Raw genomic sequence first — 16364 nt, forward strand, 5'->3', positions numbered from 1 at the left:
ACCAGGAGACCATCTGTTACCGAGGCTTGTCATTAGGTAAGCATCTTCCTGCAAAAAACGTCCTCAGCTTCCTGGTGGAGGTGTTAGGATAAGACCCTCAGTGATGTCTGCTTCCAAATGTTGATGCCGGGATGGGATCTTATTTACCCTTTTTCCTGGATGGGTCTTATTTTCTCTCCCCATTTGTTGTTGAAGTGTCAGGATGACCAGCTTGTCCTGTGCTCCCCGTGTGAGCACCAGAATCCCGTATCCAGAGGAACCCCTCCATCTCAGGCGCACTGGGGTGGAGGGTCACCCCGCAGAGCACCCGTGACCTTGTGAGCCTAGTTCTAGATGCTAGGGATGCAGATTTGAAGGCATTTCAGCGCTTGCCCTTACAAGGCCCACAGACTGATCAGGAAGAGAGACCAGTAAAGAGAAGTGCTCTGTGACAAATAGAGCAGAGTGCTTCTGTGTCCCCCATTGTTCTGCGTGCTTTTCACAAGTGGATTCATTCAGGGGCACCTGGGTGGCTGGGTCGGTTGAACGTCCGACTTCGGCTCAGGTGTTGATATCAGAGGTCATGAGTTCGAGCCCCACGTCCGGCTCTGTGCTGACCGCTCAGAACCGGGAGCCTGCTTCGGATTCTGTGTCTCCCCGCCTCTCTCTGCCCCTCCCCCACTCATTCTCTTGTCTCTCCCGGTCTCAAAAATAAATAAACATTAAAAAAAAAAAAATTTTTTTTAAGTGGATTCATTTAATCTTCCCAAGAGCCTTAAGAAACTACCAGTGTCCCCATTTTATGGATGGGATCAATGAGGCACTAAAGTCATGCCCTGAGGCATGCCATTTGGCCAGAGGCAGTCCGGCTATAGACCCTGCACCCTTGATTTCCGCACTGTGTAGGTTTAATTCTCCCCTCGGAAGGCCAGAGATCGCTTCTTGGGGGAGGTGATGCACAAGCTGGGATGTGACAGATGAGAGGAATTTGCAGCCCATCGGGAAGGAAGGAAACCGAGGGCAGTGGAAAGAGCATGCCCAGAGCATGTCTGGGGATATCTAAGCGAGGCTGCAGATGCATAAAAATGTGCAGGGGCGCCTGGGTGGCTCAGTCGGTTGAGTGTCTGACTTTGGCTCAGGTCATGATCTCCCAGTTCATGAGTTCAAGCCCCGCATGGGGCTCTGTGCTGACAGCGTGGAGCCTGCCTCAGATCCTCTGTACCCCCGCCTCTGCCCTTCCCCCCACCCATTAACAGTCACCCCTGTTTCCTCCCAGCACCCTCCTTCCAGCTCCTGGCCTGCCCTGACTTTCTGGGTCCGGATATACCTGTTCTGGGCGTTTCATGTCAATGGACTCCTACCCTACGTGGTCTTTGCGCCTGGCTTTCCCCCCCACCCCGCGGCATCGCGTTGTCGAGATTCACCCGGCGATCTCTTGGGGCCAACTTTGCGGTGGGAAGGCCCGTCTGCCGGTCGTCTCCAGACTTCCCGGGGTCAGCCCTTACCCTTGGATTTGAGGATGCCGCGCAGACCGCGGCCGGGCTCAGCTCCGCCAACACCGAATGCGCGGCTCTGCGGGAACAGAGCCAGGAGGACCTAAAGGCCCGAAGTGGGTCCCACCAGTGTGTTCCAGAGAGTTCTGAGCCCGGTCAGGCCTAACGTTTTAGGAGCAGGAGGTCTCTCTGGGTTTGTTCCCGTGTCCCGAGGCTTCAGGACCGGTTCATTATCAGCTCAGGATGTGAGGATCGCTGGGCTCGGCGGGCCTGGCTTCTCTCCAGGATGCTGAGGGCCTTTTCCTTCTCTTTCAGCAGAGCAGGTATTAAAGAGCCGGGGCTGAGCTGCTCTGAGACTCCTCGGGGAAGGGGCCTTTGCCTTTCCCCGAGCGGGTGTGGAGGCAGCTGGCCGACCCGGCCCGGCCCTGTGAGGTCCCGTACATAGGAAGCTGCAGAACAACACTATCTTGGGGAGGTTCTGACCTCTTCCCATCACAAGAAGGAAGAGCTTCCTGGAGATCTGCCTTTGGCTGATATTAAGGTCCTCAACCCCGCCCCTCCATCCTTATTAAAGAAGCAGATCGCTTTGCATGGCAAAGTCGCCAGTGACAAAATGAGTTGGAATCCATAATAGGCAGGCCTTTTGTCGCCTCGTCCTGAGTGTGTGGTGCGAGCGTCTGCAGAAAATGCATCTTTTTACACGTGTGAGGGAGGCAGAGCGTTCAAATAATGTCGCCCCCCTGTTTTTCTTTCCACGTGTCATTTGGGGGTCAGGTGTGCAAAACAAGGCTGCTGATTGTGTCTGTGTCTCCCTGGGAGGTGTTGGGTGAGGTCGGAAATATTCCAGGGTCTAGGGGCGTCTGGGGGGGCTCAGTCGGTTGAGCGTCCGACTTCAGATCAGGTCATGATCTGGTGTGTGAGTTCGAGCCCCACATCAGGCTCTGTGCCTGCAGCTCAGAGCCTGGAGCCTGCTTCGGATTCTGTGTCTCCCTCTTTCTCTACCCGTCTTCCGCGATTGCTGTGTCTCTCTCTCTCTCTGTCAAAAATAAACAATAACAATAATAATAATAATAAAGAAGTCCTCCGCAGTCTGATGGATGGGTGCAGGTAAAACCATAGTCCGATGCACTCTGTCTGTGTGACTTTGGACAAGCAGCTTCGCCTCTGTGGGCCCCAGTTTATTTCGTGTGTGAGTTGGGATGACAACAGTAATTCCTGAGTCACCGGGACCACGTGGGGTGGCGAGTAAGGGTGTGAATTACGGAGGCGGCTGCAGTACCGAGAGCCCCTTATAGTTCCCGTTACAGTTCATCGTAATGCTATAGTTCATCGTAATGCGGTGCTGGGTGAATGCGAATTCACATCTTAGTGTGAACCTGGGGTGGGGGGGTGGGGAGTAGGTGACAGACAGCAGGTTCTGCTCAGACCAGGACCTCTGGGTTCAGAGATTCCCAAATAGGGTTCAAACAGCCTGGTTATCTGGTACCCTTAGCATCGTTCACTTGCTGGCTGGGGGAGAATCCTGCAGGTTCAAGACCCCAGTGCCCGAGGGAGTGGGCGCCAGCCAGTCCAATCCTGGTTGGCCCCTTTAGGCAGAGGGGAGGGCTCCCTGGGCTGATCACTTTCCCTCTGCCCACCTCCCTTGGTTGTGACTCACCAGATGAAACCATGAGAGGCTGGGCATAATACGGACGTCAGGGACCCCAGGACTCAGTCAGTAAAAGGTTGAAATTCGTTCAGACAGTTGCATTCATGACAGCAAGGAGAGGGGAAACACATTTTGGGACTACTGAATGAATAAATGTCGGTGGTTTGGAAAACTCATTGGCCCCCAAATACCTCATTGCCCACCTCTCTCTCCCTTTCTCAGTGGGGACTTAGGGGAGTGAAAATTGGTTTGGGGGGGTGGGGGAGAGGTTAAAAAAAAAAGTCTTAGATAGTACGGTGCTGTGTGGCCCTCCAAAACTCAACCCTATCCAACGAAATCTTATTTCTTAGTATTTAATTTCTCTTGTTAGGTAGAAATTAAATTATATTTAAATTCATTAATTAAATTTAAATGTAATTTAATTTTTTCCTTGGGGGTGAGGAGGGGGTTAGGCAGCTATAATGAAAACAAGATTGAGAACTCATGTTCTAAACCAGGGTTTGATGAATGAGCTACTCCCGGACTCATTCCCGTAAGCCCAGGAATAAGTATCCGTTATATACCCCTCCCTGCCCATTTAAGAGAGAATCTCTCATTGAGGAAATCCGTTGAGACTGCGAACAAGGGGAATTTTCAGCTAGGGACCCCAAAAGTCCAAGTGGCACATTTACAGGTGATAAAGTGGGGGCTGGGATGGTGCAGCCAGTCACGGGCCAATTTCTAGGTTCAAGTCCAGGCCTTTTTGTGTTAGAAATGCCTCTGTGTGCATCAGACACGCGTCCTTTTCCTTTTCTGTGGCCACACTGGGCTGCGTGACATTGGGCCCCAGTGCAGTATGGAAACGCAGGGCCCCGCTTCCCAAAGTCTTCAGAATTTCAAGTTGGGGACAGCAGAGGATCGGGCTGAGCGCGGGGGGGGCCCCCCCCCCCCGGGTGTTGGGCCCCCCGGGGCTGCCACACTCCGGTGACATTTTCTGGTGACATTTTCCGGGTCTGAACAATGGGTTTGGAATGCCTTTGTGGATTTAAAGTCGCTGATGACGGAGCCCTTCTGAGGTGGGGAAAACAGAGCTCCCCAGCCCCGAGCATTTCCTGGATGCGTGGAAGGTGAGGGAAGGTGAGGGAAGGTGAGGGAAGGTGAGGGAAGGTGAGGGAAGGTGAGGGAAGGTGAGGGAAGGTGATGGAAGGTGATGGAAGGTGATGGAAGGTGATGGAAGGTGATGGAAGGTGATGGAAGGTGGTGGAAGGTGGTGGAAGGTGGTGGAAGGTGGTGGAAGGTGGATGGAGAATTGCCTTCAACGTGTCCTTTTCAATGGGCGGTCAAGAAAAGCCACTCTCAGGGGCCTAATCACAAAGTTAAACAAGTGGGGAGCGAGGGAGGAGACCCTCTCGTCTTTTCCTTTATTCCCTCCCCCGCCCAGGCTCCCGGTAAGATGGCAGCCTGGGATCCGCAGCCGCCTCCCTGGCCTCCCTGGCCGCCAAAGGTATTCTCAAGGCTGTGCTTTTATGTGGCAGCACTGTGGCTTTGCTCTTCTGTGAACCTCAGAGATGCCTTCCTGTGGGTCCCAGAGGGAGGAGTGCCGGAGTCAGATATGACTGTGGTAGCACCTCAGCACGTAGGGGGCCTTACTTACCTGGAGGGACGAAGGGTTCTCTGGTGACCGTGCAGTGCGTATGTGTGTGTGTGGTCTGTCTGTGTATCTGTCTTGTAGGTCTGTGTGTGTGTGTGTGTGTGTGTGTGTGTGTGTGTGTGTGTGTACGTACGTGTGTGTTGGAGTGAGAGAAGGCTGGCTGCCTTTTCAGAGTTTCACGTTGTGGGGTGAGGACCAGGAGGCGGAGGCCGTGAGGACCAGGAGGCGGAGGCCGGTTGAGCAGAGCTTTCGGGAGGGGCGACTAGGCGGGCCTGCTGCCCCCCACCCCCACCCCTGGCGGGGGGAACCAAATTACAAAGAAATGGGGGAATGTGGGGAGAAAAAGAAATAGGACTGAAGTGGCATTTCCTGGCCTGGGGCCTGGGGAGGGGAGGCCCTGGAATTTATTTAGAAAGCCTTCAAACCAGCTGGCTATGTTTTTGGATGTTTTTTTTTTTTTTTCCCCCACTATTCTAGCCTGTTCTTGTATGTTTTCACGATTATAAGTGTTTATCATGTGGCTGTTTGACACAAAGTCAGTGTTCCCAAGAGACACTGTCCCGAAGTTCAGAAACTAGGATGTGGCCACCAGACCCATGATGCCTGGACAATTAAGCCGCCCAGCCTTGATTTCCAGAAGCGTTTTCTAGAAGCGCAGGCCCTTCTTCCTTCCTTTAGGGGAAAGAAGGCCCCCCCAACACCCCCACGTTCACCCTTGACCACACAGTTTCTGGCTGCCTTTTGTCACTTTGGGAGGAAGGGGCAGTGGTTTTGAAGCGGAGGAATTTGGCCTTCCGAGTTGAGTCATTGTTTCCCGGCCGTTTGACCCAAACCTTTTCTGCACAATTTAGGGCCCCCCAAGGCCCCCCCAGACCATAGTTTTCCCTCCCAGAGCAGCTCCCTTGCAGCCGGAGTGCTCGGTGCTATTTTAGGCTCTCTCTACAACCTGTGTTTTCGGCTCTTGTGGTTTTCTTCTATGACTCAGTTTTTAGAATAAACTGTGGAGGCAGCTCGGGGTCTGCCTTTGCTGAGACGCGAAGGGACAGCGAGTCCTTGACCTTCAGCGAGGTCGGGAATTTCTCCAGAGCGCGCCCCCAGCCTCAGTCCCCTGGAGCCCATGCCGGGCCTGGAGCAGCTGCCGGCCGATCCTGGGGCTGATGTTTGTGTTCTGTCTCCCTTCTTCCTTCTGCTTTTCTGTTTCCCTGTGTCAGAGGAAACTGACAACATACTGTGACCACTTTTCACAAGGTTCCCATTTTTAAACCCTGGACCTGTTTTCACAGATGCCCCTGCCTTCCTGACTAGCTGTCCCTCCCCCGCCCCCCCCCCACCAATAGACTTGAATGTAGCTGCCACCCACCGTCCCCTCCACCCACATGTAGGGGCCTTCCACGGTTTGTTTCTTGCTTCTGTTACACACCAGCTTCAGTTACACTTCCTAGGGTTGGACCACTCCTCTATAACCTTCCATGGCTCCCCGTGTTCCATAGTCCTGCCGTCCTGGAGAAGCAGAAAGTGAGCCACATAGATAGTTGAAAATTTTTCGGCTGTTACATCTAAAAACGTGCAAAGACACAGGTGAAATGACTTGCAAGGACACATTTTACTTGACTCCACCTAGCTAAAATATTGTTATTTCAACATAACTGTCCGTTTGAAAAATTAGGAATGAGATATTTCACGTCAGTGTTTTAAAATTTTTTGAAATCCAGGGTGTGTTTTATGTTGACATCATATCCTAAGTTGGATGCTAATATTTTGTCAAAAATGTTTGATCTAGATTCGGAGCTCCTTAAATTTGCTGTAGATAAAGTCGATTCACATAGCCGAGGGGTCCTTCAGAAAGGTGGAAGAGCTTCCATAAGTTTTCCAATAATTGCATTGCGTATTAGATGTTTTTTTTTTAAGTTTATTTACTTATTTTGAGACAGCATGTGTGGGAGGGGCAGAGAGAGAGAGAGAGAGAGAGAGAGAGAGAGAGAGAGAGAGAGAGAGAAGGAGAGAGGGAACCCCAAGCAGTTTCCACACTGTCACTGCAAGGAGCTCGAACCCATGAAACCATGAGATCATGACCTGAGCCGAAATCAAGAGCTGGACGCCTAACCGACTGAGCCACCCAGGTGCTCCTGCCTATTAGATTCTAAATTTAAATCGCTTAAACTTGAAATGCAATTTAAAAATTCAGCTCCCAGGTCACACCAGCCACATTCTGAGAGTCCAGCAGCTGGGGCGGGGTGGGGGGGTGGTACGTGGGGAGCTGCTGGATGGCCATATTGGACAACCCAGATGGAGAACATTTCCATTCTTCCAGAGGGTTCCATCGGGCAGACATCTACAGTTAAGCCCCAACACCTCCATAGGACTTTCAAATTTTCAACAATCCGGCCCCAACCTGTCTAGCTTTATTCACTGACTTTGTTTTACACGGATTCACTTTCCCTTGCCTCTGTCTCTGCTTTGGAACCCCCTCCCCTCTCTTCCCCCAGAGAAATGTCCTCTTTTGGGCAGCTCAAAGGCTGAGCTTCCTCGAGGAGTCTCCCCTTCTCCCCGCGGCAGAGTTAATTGCTTCTTCTGCTTCCCACGGGTTCTAGAAGACAAGGCAGAGTGCAGGGGATCTCGTGCACACCGCCCCCCAGCCCATTTCCCCATTTCTCCTGAGACAGGTTTCAATGGATCTTCTAAGGCTGCCTTAGCCCTGCCCCTTTAGAAAAACAGAGCCACACAAAAGGCGGCACTGTGTCCTTCTCCAGCTGCCCTGGGGCCGCTGAGCACGGGGCTTCAGACAGGAATGCACTCTGGGTACAGGCCACGTAATTCTAGGCGGGCATCAGCTCTGCGAGGTGGCGGCGGGGGTGGGGGCACCCTTTCTTTGCCCTCACAAAAGGAAATATGTGCCTGGCTTCTCTGATTACTCCTTTCTCAAAATGGGAGCCGTGTGTGTGTGTGTGTGTGTGTGTGTGTGTGTGTGTGTGTGTGTTTACTTTTTAAAAACCGTAACAGGGCCCCTGCGTAGCTCAGTCGGTTAAGCGTTCCACTCTTGATTTCAGCTCAGGTCATGATCTCACTCATGGTTTTGTGAGTTCGAGCCCCGTGTGGGGCTCTGCATGCTGCCCGCACACCGAACCTGCTTGGGATTCTTTCTCTCCCTTTCTCTCTCTCTCTCTCTTTGCCCCTCCCCTGCTCTCTCTCGCTCCCTCTGTCTCTCTCAAAATAAATAAACTGAAAAAGAGAAACCTGTAACTTACCAACAGACAAGCGCACACACCTTAATTGTATCGCTTGGATTTTCACATAGTGTTCATACCACGTGATCACCCCCCAGCATGAAGAACAAGACCAGCCCCTTAGAAGACTCCCCCCACCCGACCCACCCCTTCCAGCCTCCACCCCCCCTCACCCCTGCAGGATTCACAGCTTTCCTGACTTCTGGCCCCTGTGACTCCTCTCGCCTGCTTCTGAACGGTATTAAAATGGTATCACACGGTGTGCATTTCTGGCTTCCTTCACGCAGACACTCCATTGGTGATAGGTTGTGGTTGAGTTTGAACGCCTGGGTCTTTTCTGGCTCCTGAAACCCCATCCGTAAAAACCACAGTGGGTAAAAAAAGAAGGCACTAGATGTGAAAGGCGGGCCACCGCTGGGCAGGAGTTTGAAGGGTGAAGAAAAAAGCTCCGGCTCCATTTGGGGGTGATGTGTGCTTGGAGTTTTCTAGGTGCTAATGATTTGGCGTGGTGATTTTTTTCCCCTTTTAGCCTTATTTGGGGAATCCCTCGTTCAGGTGATAGTTCTTGGGTCGTGGAGGGACGTTAATTAACTCCCTTTCTGGCTTTTGGACGCGGCTGGACACAAGCCATTTCCTCATTTTCTGTCTGGTAGGGATTGGAAGATTCGGGTGGAAGGGGGTGGGGGAGAGAGAGAGAGGGAGAGGTGTCACTCACATTTCTGATCTGGTGTCTTCTGTTTTGCTTTAGATAACATGTCTGTTCCGGGATCCTATCAGGCGGCCGCGGGGCCTTCCTCAGTGCCGTCCGCACCCCCGTCCTATGAAGAGACAGTGGCGGTTAACAGTTACTTCCCCGTGCCTCCTGCACCTGTGCCAGGGCCGACCACGGGGCTGGTGACGGGCCCAGACGGGAAGGGCATGAACCCCCCCGCGTACTACACCCAGCCAGTGCCCGTCCCCAACGCCAACGCAAGTACGTGCCGCCTCCCGCGCCCCCTCCCCTCTCCTTGGCCCTCCGCCCTGGCTTTGGGGACTCTGCAGGAATCAGGGGAGCCACCGGAGTCCCTCGGCCTGAGTCTAAGTGAAACGCTGGTCAGTCCGCCTCTACCCCCTGTCCTGGAATTTTCCATCTAGTCCTCTGGGTTCCACATCTGTGGGGCTCCTGTCATTTCCCTGATAAAGTACCGTTTATGAACTTTCCCACGTCTGCCACAAACCAGTCCTTTGGCACTGACCACAGAGGCACACGGCAATCCCAGGGAAAGTGGGGTGGGGGGGTGGGGGGTTTGCTTGTAAGGGTCCCCTCCCTGCCCGCTGAGGCTCAAACCTCTGCCCCGAGGCCGGGGCTGGAGTAGGAGAGGGAGCAGAAAGACAGGAGTTAAGAACCGGTGAGCCGACCCTGTCCCAGCCCGCCAGCCGGCCCGCCTGGCTTCCCGGCCTTCCAGCAATTTCTTCTTGGCCTTGCCCTCTGGGCCTTCCTGCTGCCCAGGTGCGCCCAGGCACACAGCTGATTCAGTATCGCAAGCCACTCGGGAGGAGATCACCAGCTCGGAGAAAGGGCTGTGAGTCAGACTGCCTGGGCTCACCCGATGGCCTCGGGCCTCAGTTTCCCCACCTGTAAAACTGGGCTCATCAAGTGCCTACATCAGTGGTTGTTAAGATAAAAATAAAATTCTATGAGTAATCATTTGATAAAAGGGAGCCAGTGTTGACGTGCTCGAGCAACTTTGACCCCTTCAGCTGGAAGAGAGCGAGGTGACTTTAGACAGTTTCACATCACGCTCTGATCAATAATTCATTCTTGCACCAAGTTAAAAAAAAGATTTTTAACACAGCTCACATGTGAGCGTTAGCAGATGCTTACATACTCCTTTTCTGGAAGGAGAGGCTTTCTGGGACTTTCGAGGAGTATTAGGCTCTGTGAGCTTGGACGACAGTTAATTTCCCCTCCTGCCTGGATTACAGAAATGGCGTTCCAGCTGGAACAGAAGGTAGTCACTTTGAGAGGAATACGAGCTTGCACAGCTTTGCCAAAAACCAAAACCATTTTGAGTGCTAAGGCCTTCACGATTTATGTCACTCGAGGCTCACCTCTGGTGACTGTGAACGCCTGTACGTGTTCTTTACATAGTTTCCTCGTTTTAGCATGAGTTTACGTACTTGGGCCACGGGCACCTCGATTCCCTGGACTTGCCCCAGAGTCTGGGCCGGCGTTCCCAGCCCAGCGATGAGGCGGGAAACTCCTGCCTTACCGCTGGCCGTTGGACTTCGTCAGGAGCCCCGTGTGAAAAGACGAAACTATTTATCGAGGGTTCACCGCGCCCGCGACACGGCGTGGGGTTCCTTCCCCCCTTCCCCCCCGCCCCCCCTTATCTCACGTAACCCTGGCAACAACCGTTACTTCATGTTTTCAGATAAAAGCGTTGCTGAGATACGATTCCTGTACCGTAAAGCTCACTTTTTTTAAAGTGTACAGAACTCAGGGGTTTCAGTAAAGTCACAGACTTGTGCGACCCTCAGCGCTAATTCCAGAACATTTCCAGAAAGAAAGCCCGTACCCGTGAGCCGTCCCTCCCCGTCCCCCAGCCCCTGGCAACCACTAATCCGGGGATGAAGAAAATTGAGGCGAAACCCCAGCGTATCACTGTTTCTGGAATTAACCATCCGCAGACCACCTTCGTAGAGCTACTTAGGGAGCTTAAAGAGCCTTTTGGGGACCCTGCCCCAGTCTTGCTGAATCAGCCTGTGTTGGGCAAGGTGGGAAGTGCCGGGGGGTGGGCAGCAAGCTTGCTACATGTTTCCAAGTTTGAAAGCTCGGTCGGGGCTGAGCCGCAAACGGCTGCAGGAACTTCTCCCCACCCCCCCTGTGTGGGGGTGAGGGGGGTTGAGAGCCTGTCGCAGGATGATGCTGGAAAGACGCCACATGTTGTAAAACACACGTAACGTACAATTCGTCATCGTAAAGTGCTTCTCAGCGTGAGGTTGAGTGGCGTTAAGCACGTTCACGTTCTCACGAGGCATCACCGCCGTCCCTTTCTAGAACTTTGAAACCTCACAAAACTTGAAACCCTAAACTTGCCGAACAGCAGCTTCGCGTGCCCTTCCCCCACCCCTGTCCCAGGGCCATGGCCTTCCACCGTGAAGTGGATGGTTCTAGGTGCCTCGTCCATGAGAAATCACACGGTATTTGTCCCGTGGCTGGTTGATTTCACTCCGTGTGATGGCTTTAAAGTTCATCCGTGTTCTAGTGCGGGTCGGAATGTCCTTTTTTTCCTGTTTTTGTTTTTTTTTTTAATTTTTCATTTATTTTTGAGAGAGAGAGAGAGACAGGGTGAGTTGAGGAGGGGCAGAGAGAGAGAGAGAGAGAGAGAGAGAGAGAGAGAATCCCAAGCAGCAGCACAGAGCCTGACACGGGGCTCGCACTCACAAAACCATGAGATCATGACCTGAACCCTCAAGCAAGAGTCGGCTGCCTGACCGACTGCGCCACCCAGGCGCCCCAGGATGTCGCTCGAAGGCCGAGTGAGGCTCTACTGTCTGGAGAGGTCCCTTCGTGCTTATCCACTTGCTCACTGGGGACGCTCGGGTGGCTCCCGTGTCCAGGCCAGTGGCCCCCCGCGTTCACCGGTCGCCCGTTCCTGTTCCCTCAGTTGCTGTGCAGACCGTCTACGTGCAGCAGCCAGTGTCCTTTTTCGACCGTCCAGTCCAGATGTGCTGTCCTTCGTGCAACAAGATGATCGTGACCCAGCTGTCCTATAACGCCGGTGCCCTCACCTGGCTCTCCTGCGGGAGCTTGTGCCTGCTGGGGTAAGTCCGGCGTGCTCAGCCCCCAGGCTCTCCCCCGGGGGTCCACCGCAGGAGGGTCAGCGGCACCCCTGCCCTCCGCACCCCCTCCCCCGACAGAAGTCGTCCCCAGTGGGGGACCACCGCTCTCCAGCACATCACAGCTGGAAACTGCTGTCCCATCCGCCACGTCTGGCCCACCTGCTCACACCCCTCCCGGGCAGACACAGCAGCCCCCTGCGTCTGGGCGGGGTGATACCCTTAGACATTTCTTTTTCTTTTCTTTTTTTTTGTTTTAACGTTTATTTATTTTGAGAGAGACTGAGACAGAGCGGGAGGGTAGGGGAGGGGCAGAGAGAGGGAGACACAGAATCCAAAGCAGGCTGTCAGCACAGAGCCCGACGCGGGGCTTGAACTCGCAAACCGCGAGATCACGACCTGGGCCCAAGTCGGAAGCTTAACCGACTGACTGCGTCGCCCAGGCGCCCCCAGAAAGGGAACTTCTGATGAGTGTCAGACTCTGCTGATCTTAGCTTTCAGATTGGGGCAGCTTTTCTGTCCCTCCCTCCTTTTCTGATTACATGCAGGGTTGTAGGGTTGTGGGGTCAAGTCCTGCCTCAGTACTGTGTGCCTGTGGGCGAGTGACTTCACCTCTCTGCTCCGTTTCCCTCTTCTGAAAACTGGAGGTGATAACGTTCCCCGCCCTTGCCCCCAGGGGTTATTGGGGATAGAATAAGTGAATGTGTGCATCCAGCAGCTTGGAGCTGTGTCTGGCGAGGGTGGTGAGGGTTAGCTCGAAGGCACTGGCTGACCTTATTTGAACTTGGGTAACCTTAGACCATAGGGGGAATTTTTTTTCATGAGATTATTTCCTCACCAGGCGGTATCCTGTTTCTGCTTTGTGTAAGCCAATGTCTTCCTGTAAATTGTTGATTTTTTTTGTATTGAATGATAATTGACAGACATTATTAGATCAGTTTCAGGCATACAAGATAGTGATTCAGTGTTTTCATATATTATGAAATGATCACCACGGTAGGTCTAGTTCCCGACCATCTGTCACCGACCAAAGTGATTACAATAATGTCGATTACGCTGCCTGTCCTGTGCATTGTGAAATGCCGATTTTTAACTACATTTGGGCAAACATTGCCTGTGGGGCTGTTTTCTGTTACCAACCAGCTCTCCAACCCCAGCTGTGATTCAATTCAGTTCTGACACTTGAGTACCTGCAGTTAGCACAGACCCCACAGCTTAAGGACCCAGTCCCATAGCCTGCGCCCCAGTAGAGATGCGAGTCACAAATCTCGGGCCATCCATCCTTCTGACCCCGACCAGCTATAAATGGGGTGTCCCACTCTCCCTTCAGATTTGATAATTTGCTAGAACTCACAGAACTATTTGCTGTTGGCTCACAGAACTCAGGAAGGCACTGTACTTAACATTTACCAGTTTGTCATGAAGGGTACATACAAATGAACAGCAGGTACGTGCAGAGATACCTAGAGTGAGGTCCAGAAGGGTCCCGGGTGCAGGAGCCGCTGTCCCCGTGGAGTTGGGGGGTGCACCACTCCCCTGGCCCATGGATGTGTTCAATCCGGAAGCTCTCCAAATAGATTGTTCAAGGGTTTTTACAGCCCCAGCCCCTACCTATCCCCTCCTGAGTTCTAACGTAGGACGCCCAGCAGCCCCATCCTGAGGCAGGAACCCTGCCCTGGTCGCCTTGTTAGCAGAAAAGCAGGTGTGACTGAAAGGGGATTGTTTTGCATGACAGAAGGCACTCCGGTCACTCCGGAAATTCCTAGAGTTTTGGAGCTCCTTGCCAGGAACTGGGGACAAAGACCAACTGTAGTTCTTATTATCCCACAAGCTATCTGAAGGTCCTGCCTGTGTGCACTGATAACAGATGACGTAGGTTAAGAGCTGTTCTTTGGGGGATTCTGATTGGTTGCAGCCTCTCCATATGGAAGAGTGATCAGTCTAGACAGGGGTCAGCAGACTTTAGCCTTGGGGCCGAATCCAGCCCGTTTTAAGTTCTAGTGGGACAAATACCACCCCCCCCCCCTTTGTTTACAGATTGTATCTATGGCTGTTTTCAGGCCATGATGGCAGGACGGCCCAAAATATGTGCTGTCGGGCCCTTTACAAAACAAGTTTGCTGGCCCCAGTCTGAGACTTTGAAAGATGCCCAGATGAGCCAGGATTTGAAGATACACCCAGGACAGTCTGTCTGAGATAGCAGCCTTGGCGTTGGTTGGTGTATTAGTGCCCTGGGGCCGCCATTGCCAACAACCACAAACCCGTTGGCTTAAAACAATAAAAACGTGTCCTCTCACAATTTTGGCGGCCGGAGGTTCAACAGCAAGTGTCGTGCTCCCTCTGAGGACTCTCAGGGCAGAATCCTTCCTTGTCCGGTGGCCCAGGTGGCCCTCGGCTCCTGGCCGCACGACGTCGGTCTCTGCCTGCGTCTTCACCCTGTCCCTCTCCGCGTCTCTGTGTCCCTCTCCTCTGTCTTCTTGCAAGGACGTCGGTCATTGAGTTTAGGGAGCCCACCTTGATAATCGGGGATGATCCCATTTTGAGATCATCAATGACACCTGCGAAGGCCCTTGTTCCGAGGAAGGTGACAGCCGTAGGTTCTGGGGGGGTTAGGACGTCGACGGATCCACCCCCCCTCCCCCCCCCGCCCCGTCCCGAACCGAAACCCTGACGGAGGATGGCATGCTCCGCGTGTGGCTCTTTGTGTTCTTCCAGGTGCGTGGCAGGCTGCTGCTTCATTCCCTTCTGCGTGGACGCCCTACAGGACGTGGACCACTACTGCCCCAACTGCAAAGCTCTCCTGGGGACCTACAAGCGCTTGTAGGACTCGGCCAGACTCGGAGGGAGCCGCGCGCCGCAGGAAGTGCTCTCCGACTCCTACCCAGTCCCGCCCCTGGTGGGGGTTCCACTTTGCCGGCCTCGTCTCCCCAGGGGCTTCACCTTCGTGTCTTCTTTTGGGGGCAAAAAAATACATCGCCAACGCACCCCACCTCCAGAACCCCAGACGTTGCTGCTTGGCGTCGTGCACAGGACACGCAAAGACGTTCACCTTGAGTGCTGGTTCAAGGGCCTCCCGCCTACCGTGACCCCAAGTCACCCCGTCCAACCGTGACCGTTGCCCCGTCCAAGTATCTTCTGGTGATTGGCCGGTGGCCGGCTGCCTCGGGGCCCTTTTCTTGCCTCGGGGGCCTTTCCGGGGGACAGTCTCAAACCGAGAAGCCGCACGTTGCCTTATTTTTTGAGACCGTTCTGGCCCAGATACCGAATACGGCTGACCCAGCCTTTTGAGTGCTTGCCTTCAGGCTCATCTGTGTCCCCCCCCCCCCCCACTGCCCCCCTTGTGGGCGACAAAAAATCTTGCCTTATAAACTAAGGGCTTGGCTCTCAGAGTCTGTAACGGCGGGCTTTTCATTAGCACACCGATTCACTTTAATTTCTTCATTCCTTCTTAAGTGCAAGGAAGACCTACTCACACCCACCAGACACACATCCGTGAAATGGGGTCCCCAGTGGTTAGAAAGGCCAAGGAAGAGCAGTTTGAGCACATCCCGGTACCACGGTGCTGGAGAGCTTGGGGACCTGACTGTTGCAAGGGAATCTAAATTCTGATTTTATTTTTCAGAGATACAGTTTGTTGTAGGACGTCGGAAGACATGATTTCTGGGACTCAGTCGGCAAACCAGAGTTCTCGGTTGGCTGTTGTGTCATCTTCGAAATCAAGATAAAGCTGGGGTCCGGCTTTCAAGAGTCCCCGTTTTGATACTGAATATGCACAGGGCGTGCATGTGAATGATATGTAGAAATCAAGCCCAGGGCTTGAACAAAAATCTGTATATTGGCTGAAAATCCTAGCTGTAACCATTGATTCAGCTTATACATTGGATGTTCTGAAAGTAATTATTTTTGCAACGATTTATGGATACTACATAGTACTTTGGTGTTATCTGCTTTTACAAAATAAAGTCTTTGGTTTACTCATTGAACTGTTTGTCCATTCTTAACGGTGTAAAGAAAGGGCTCGTGTTGCGTTTCCAGCCGTTGCCACAAAGAACCTTTATTTGGTCCCTAACGGTAGAAAAATCCTTCATGATAAACAAACGTCAGGCTTGCTGAATATCCCTCCACTTCAGGACGACCAGGGCGGAGCTGGGCGCATTGGTAGTGAGTCAGAATTGAATGTTAGGCTGTTGGAACTCACTAGGCATCATCTCTGGCAGGAAACCATAGCTTTCAGGTTTTAATGAAATGCACAGAAGAGAGCTGTCCTCATTCATTCTCCAAACAACACTTGCTTTGTTCATTGATCAGGGTGGTTGTGAGTTGCGAGAAAAGAGGGGCATTGTAACTCGCCAGGAATATGAATGTCCTCCCCCCTTGTCCTACCTGGTCACAGAGCCTCGTTTCGGAAGGCACGGGAAATGACGGCATCTCGGCGTGGCTTACGTTGTCGTTTAAACCCTAACCTAAACGGTCCTGAAAAATCGCCACCGACCTCCTCTCGATCGCATGGTCTCATTGGGCAAGATGGGGGCCGGGCGGATGGTGGTACAGAACTGGTCTCAAGCTGG

At 53.0% G+C, this 16364-nt stretch overlaps 1 protein-coding gene across 1 annotated transcript in view; it reads left to right on the forward strand.

Moving 5' to 3' along the window:
- LITAF (lipopolysaccharide induced TNF factor) overlaps window positions 1-15779 on the forward strand; it is a 35088-nt gene extending 19309 nt beyond the window's left edge. The window contains exons 3-5 of the mRNA XM_047838003.1: window positions 8723-8947; window positions 11625-11781; window positions 14512-15779. Coding sequence (XP_047693959.1) covers window positions 8728-8947; window positions 11625-11781; window positions 14512-14620 — 486 coding nt within the window. The 5' untranslated portion in view covers window positions 8723-8727 and the 3' untranslated portion in view covers window positions 14621-15779. The remainder of the gene's footprint in view (window positions 1-8722; window positions 8948-11624; window positions 11782-14511) is intronic.
- Window positions 15780-16364: the final 585 nt, after the last annotated feature.

The sequence above is a fragment of the Prionailurus viverrinus genome, chromosome E3 (assembly GCF_022837055.1).
Source record: "Prionailurus viverrinus isolate Anna chromosome E3, UM_Priviv_1.0, whole genome shotgun sequence".
NCBI lineage: Eukaryota > Metazoa > Chordata > Mammalia > Carnivora > Felidae > Prionailurus > Prionailurus viverrinus.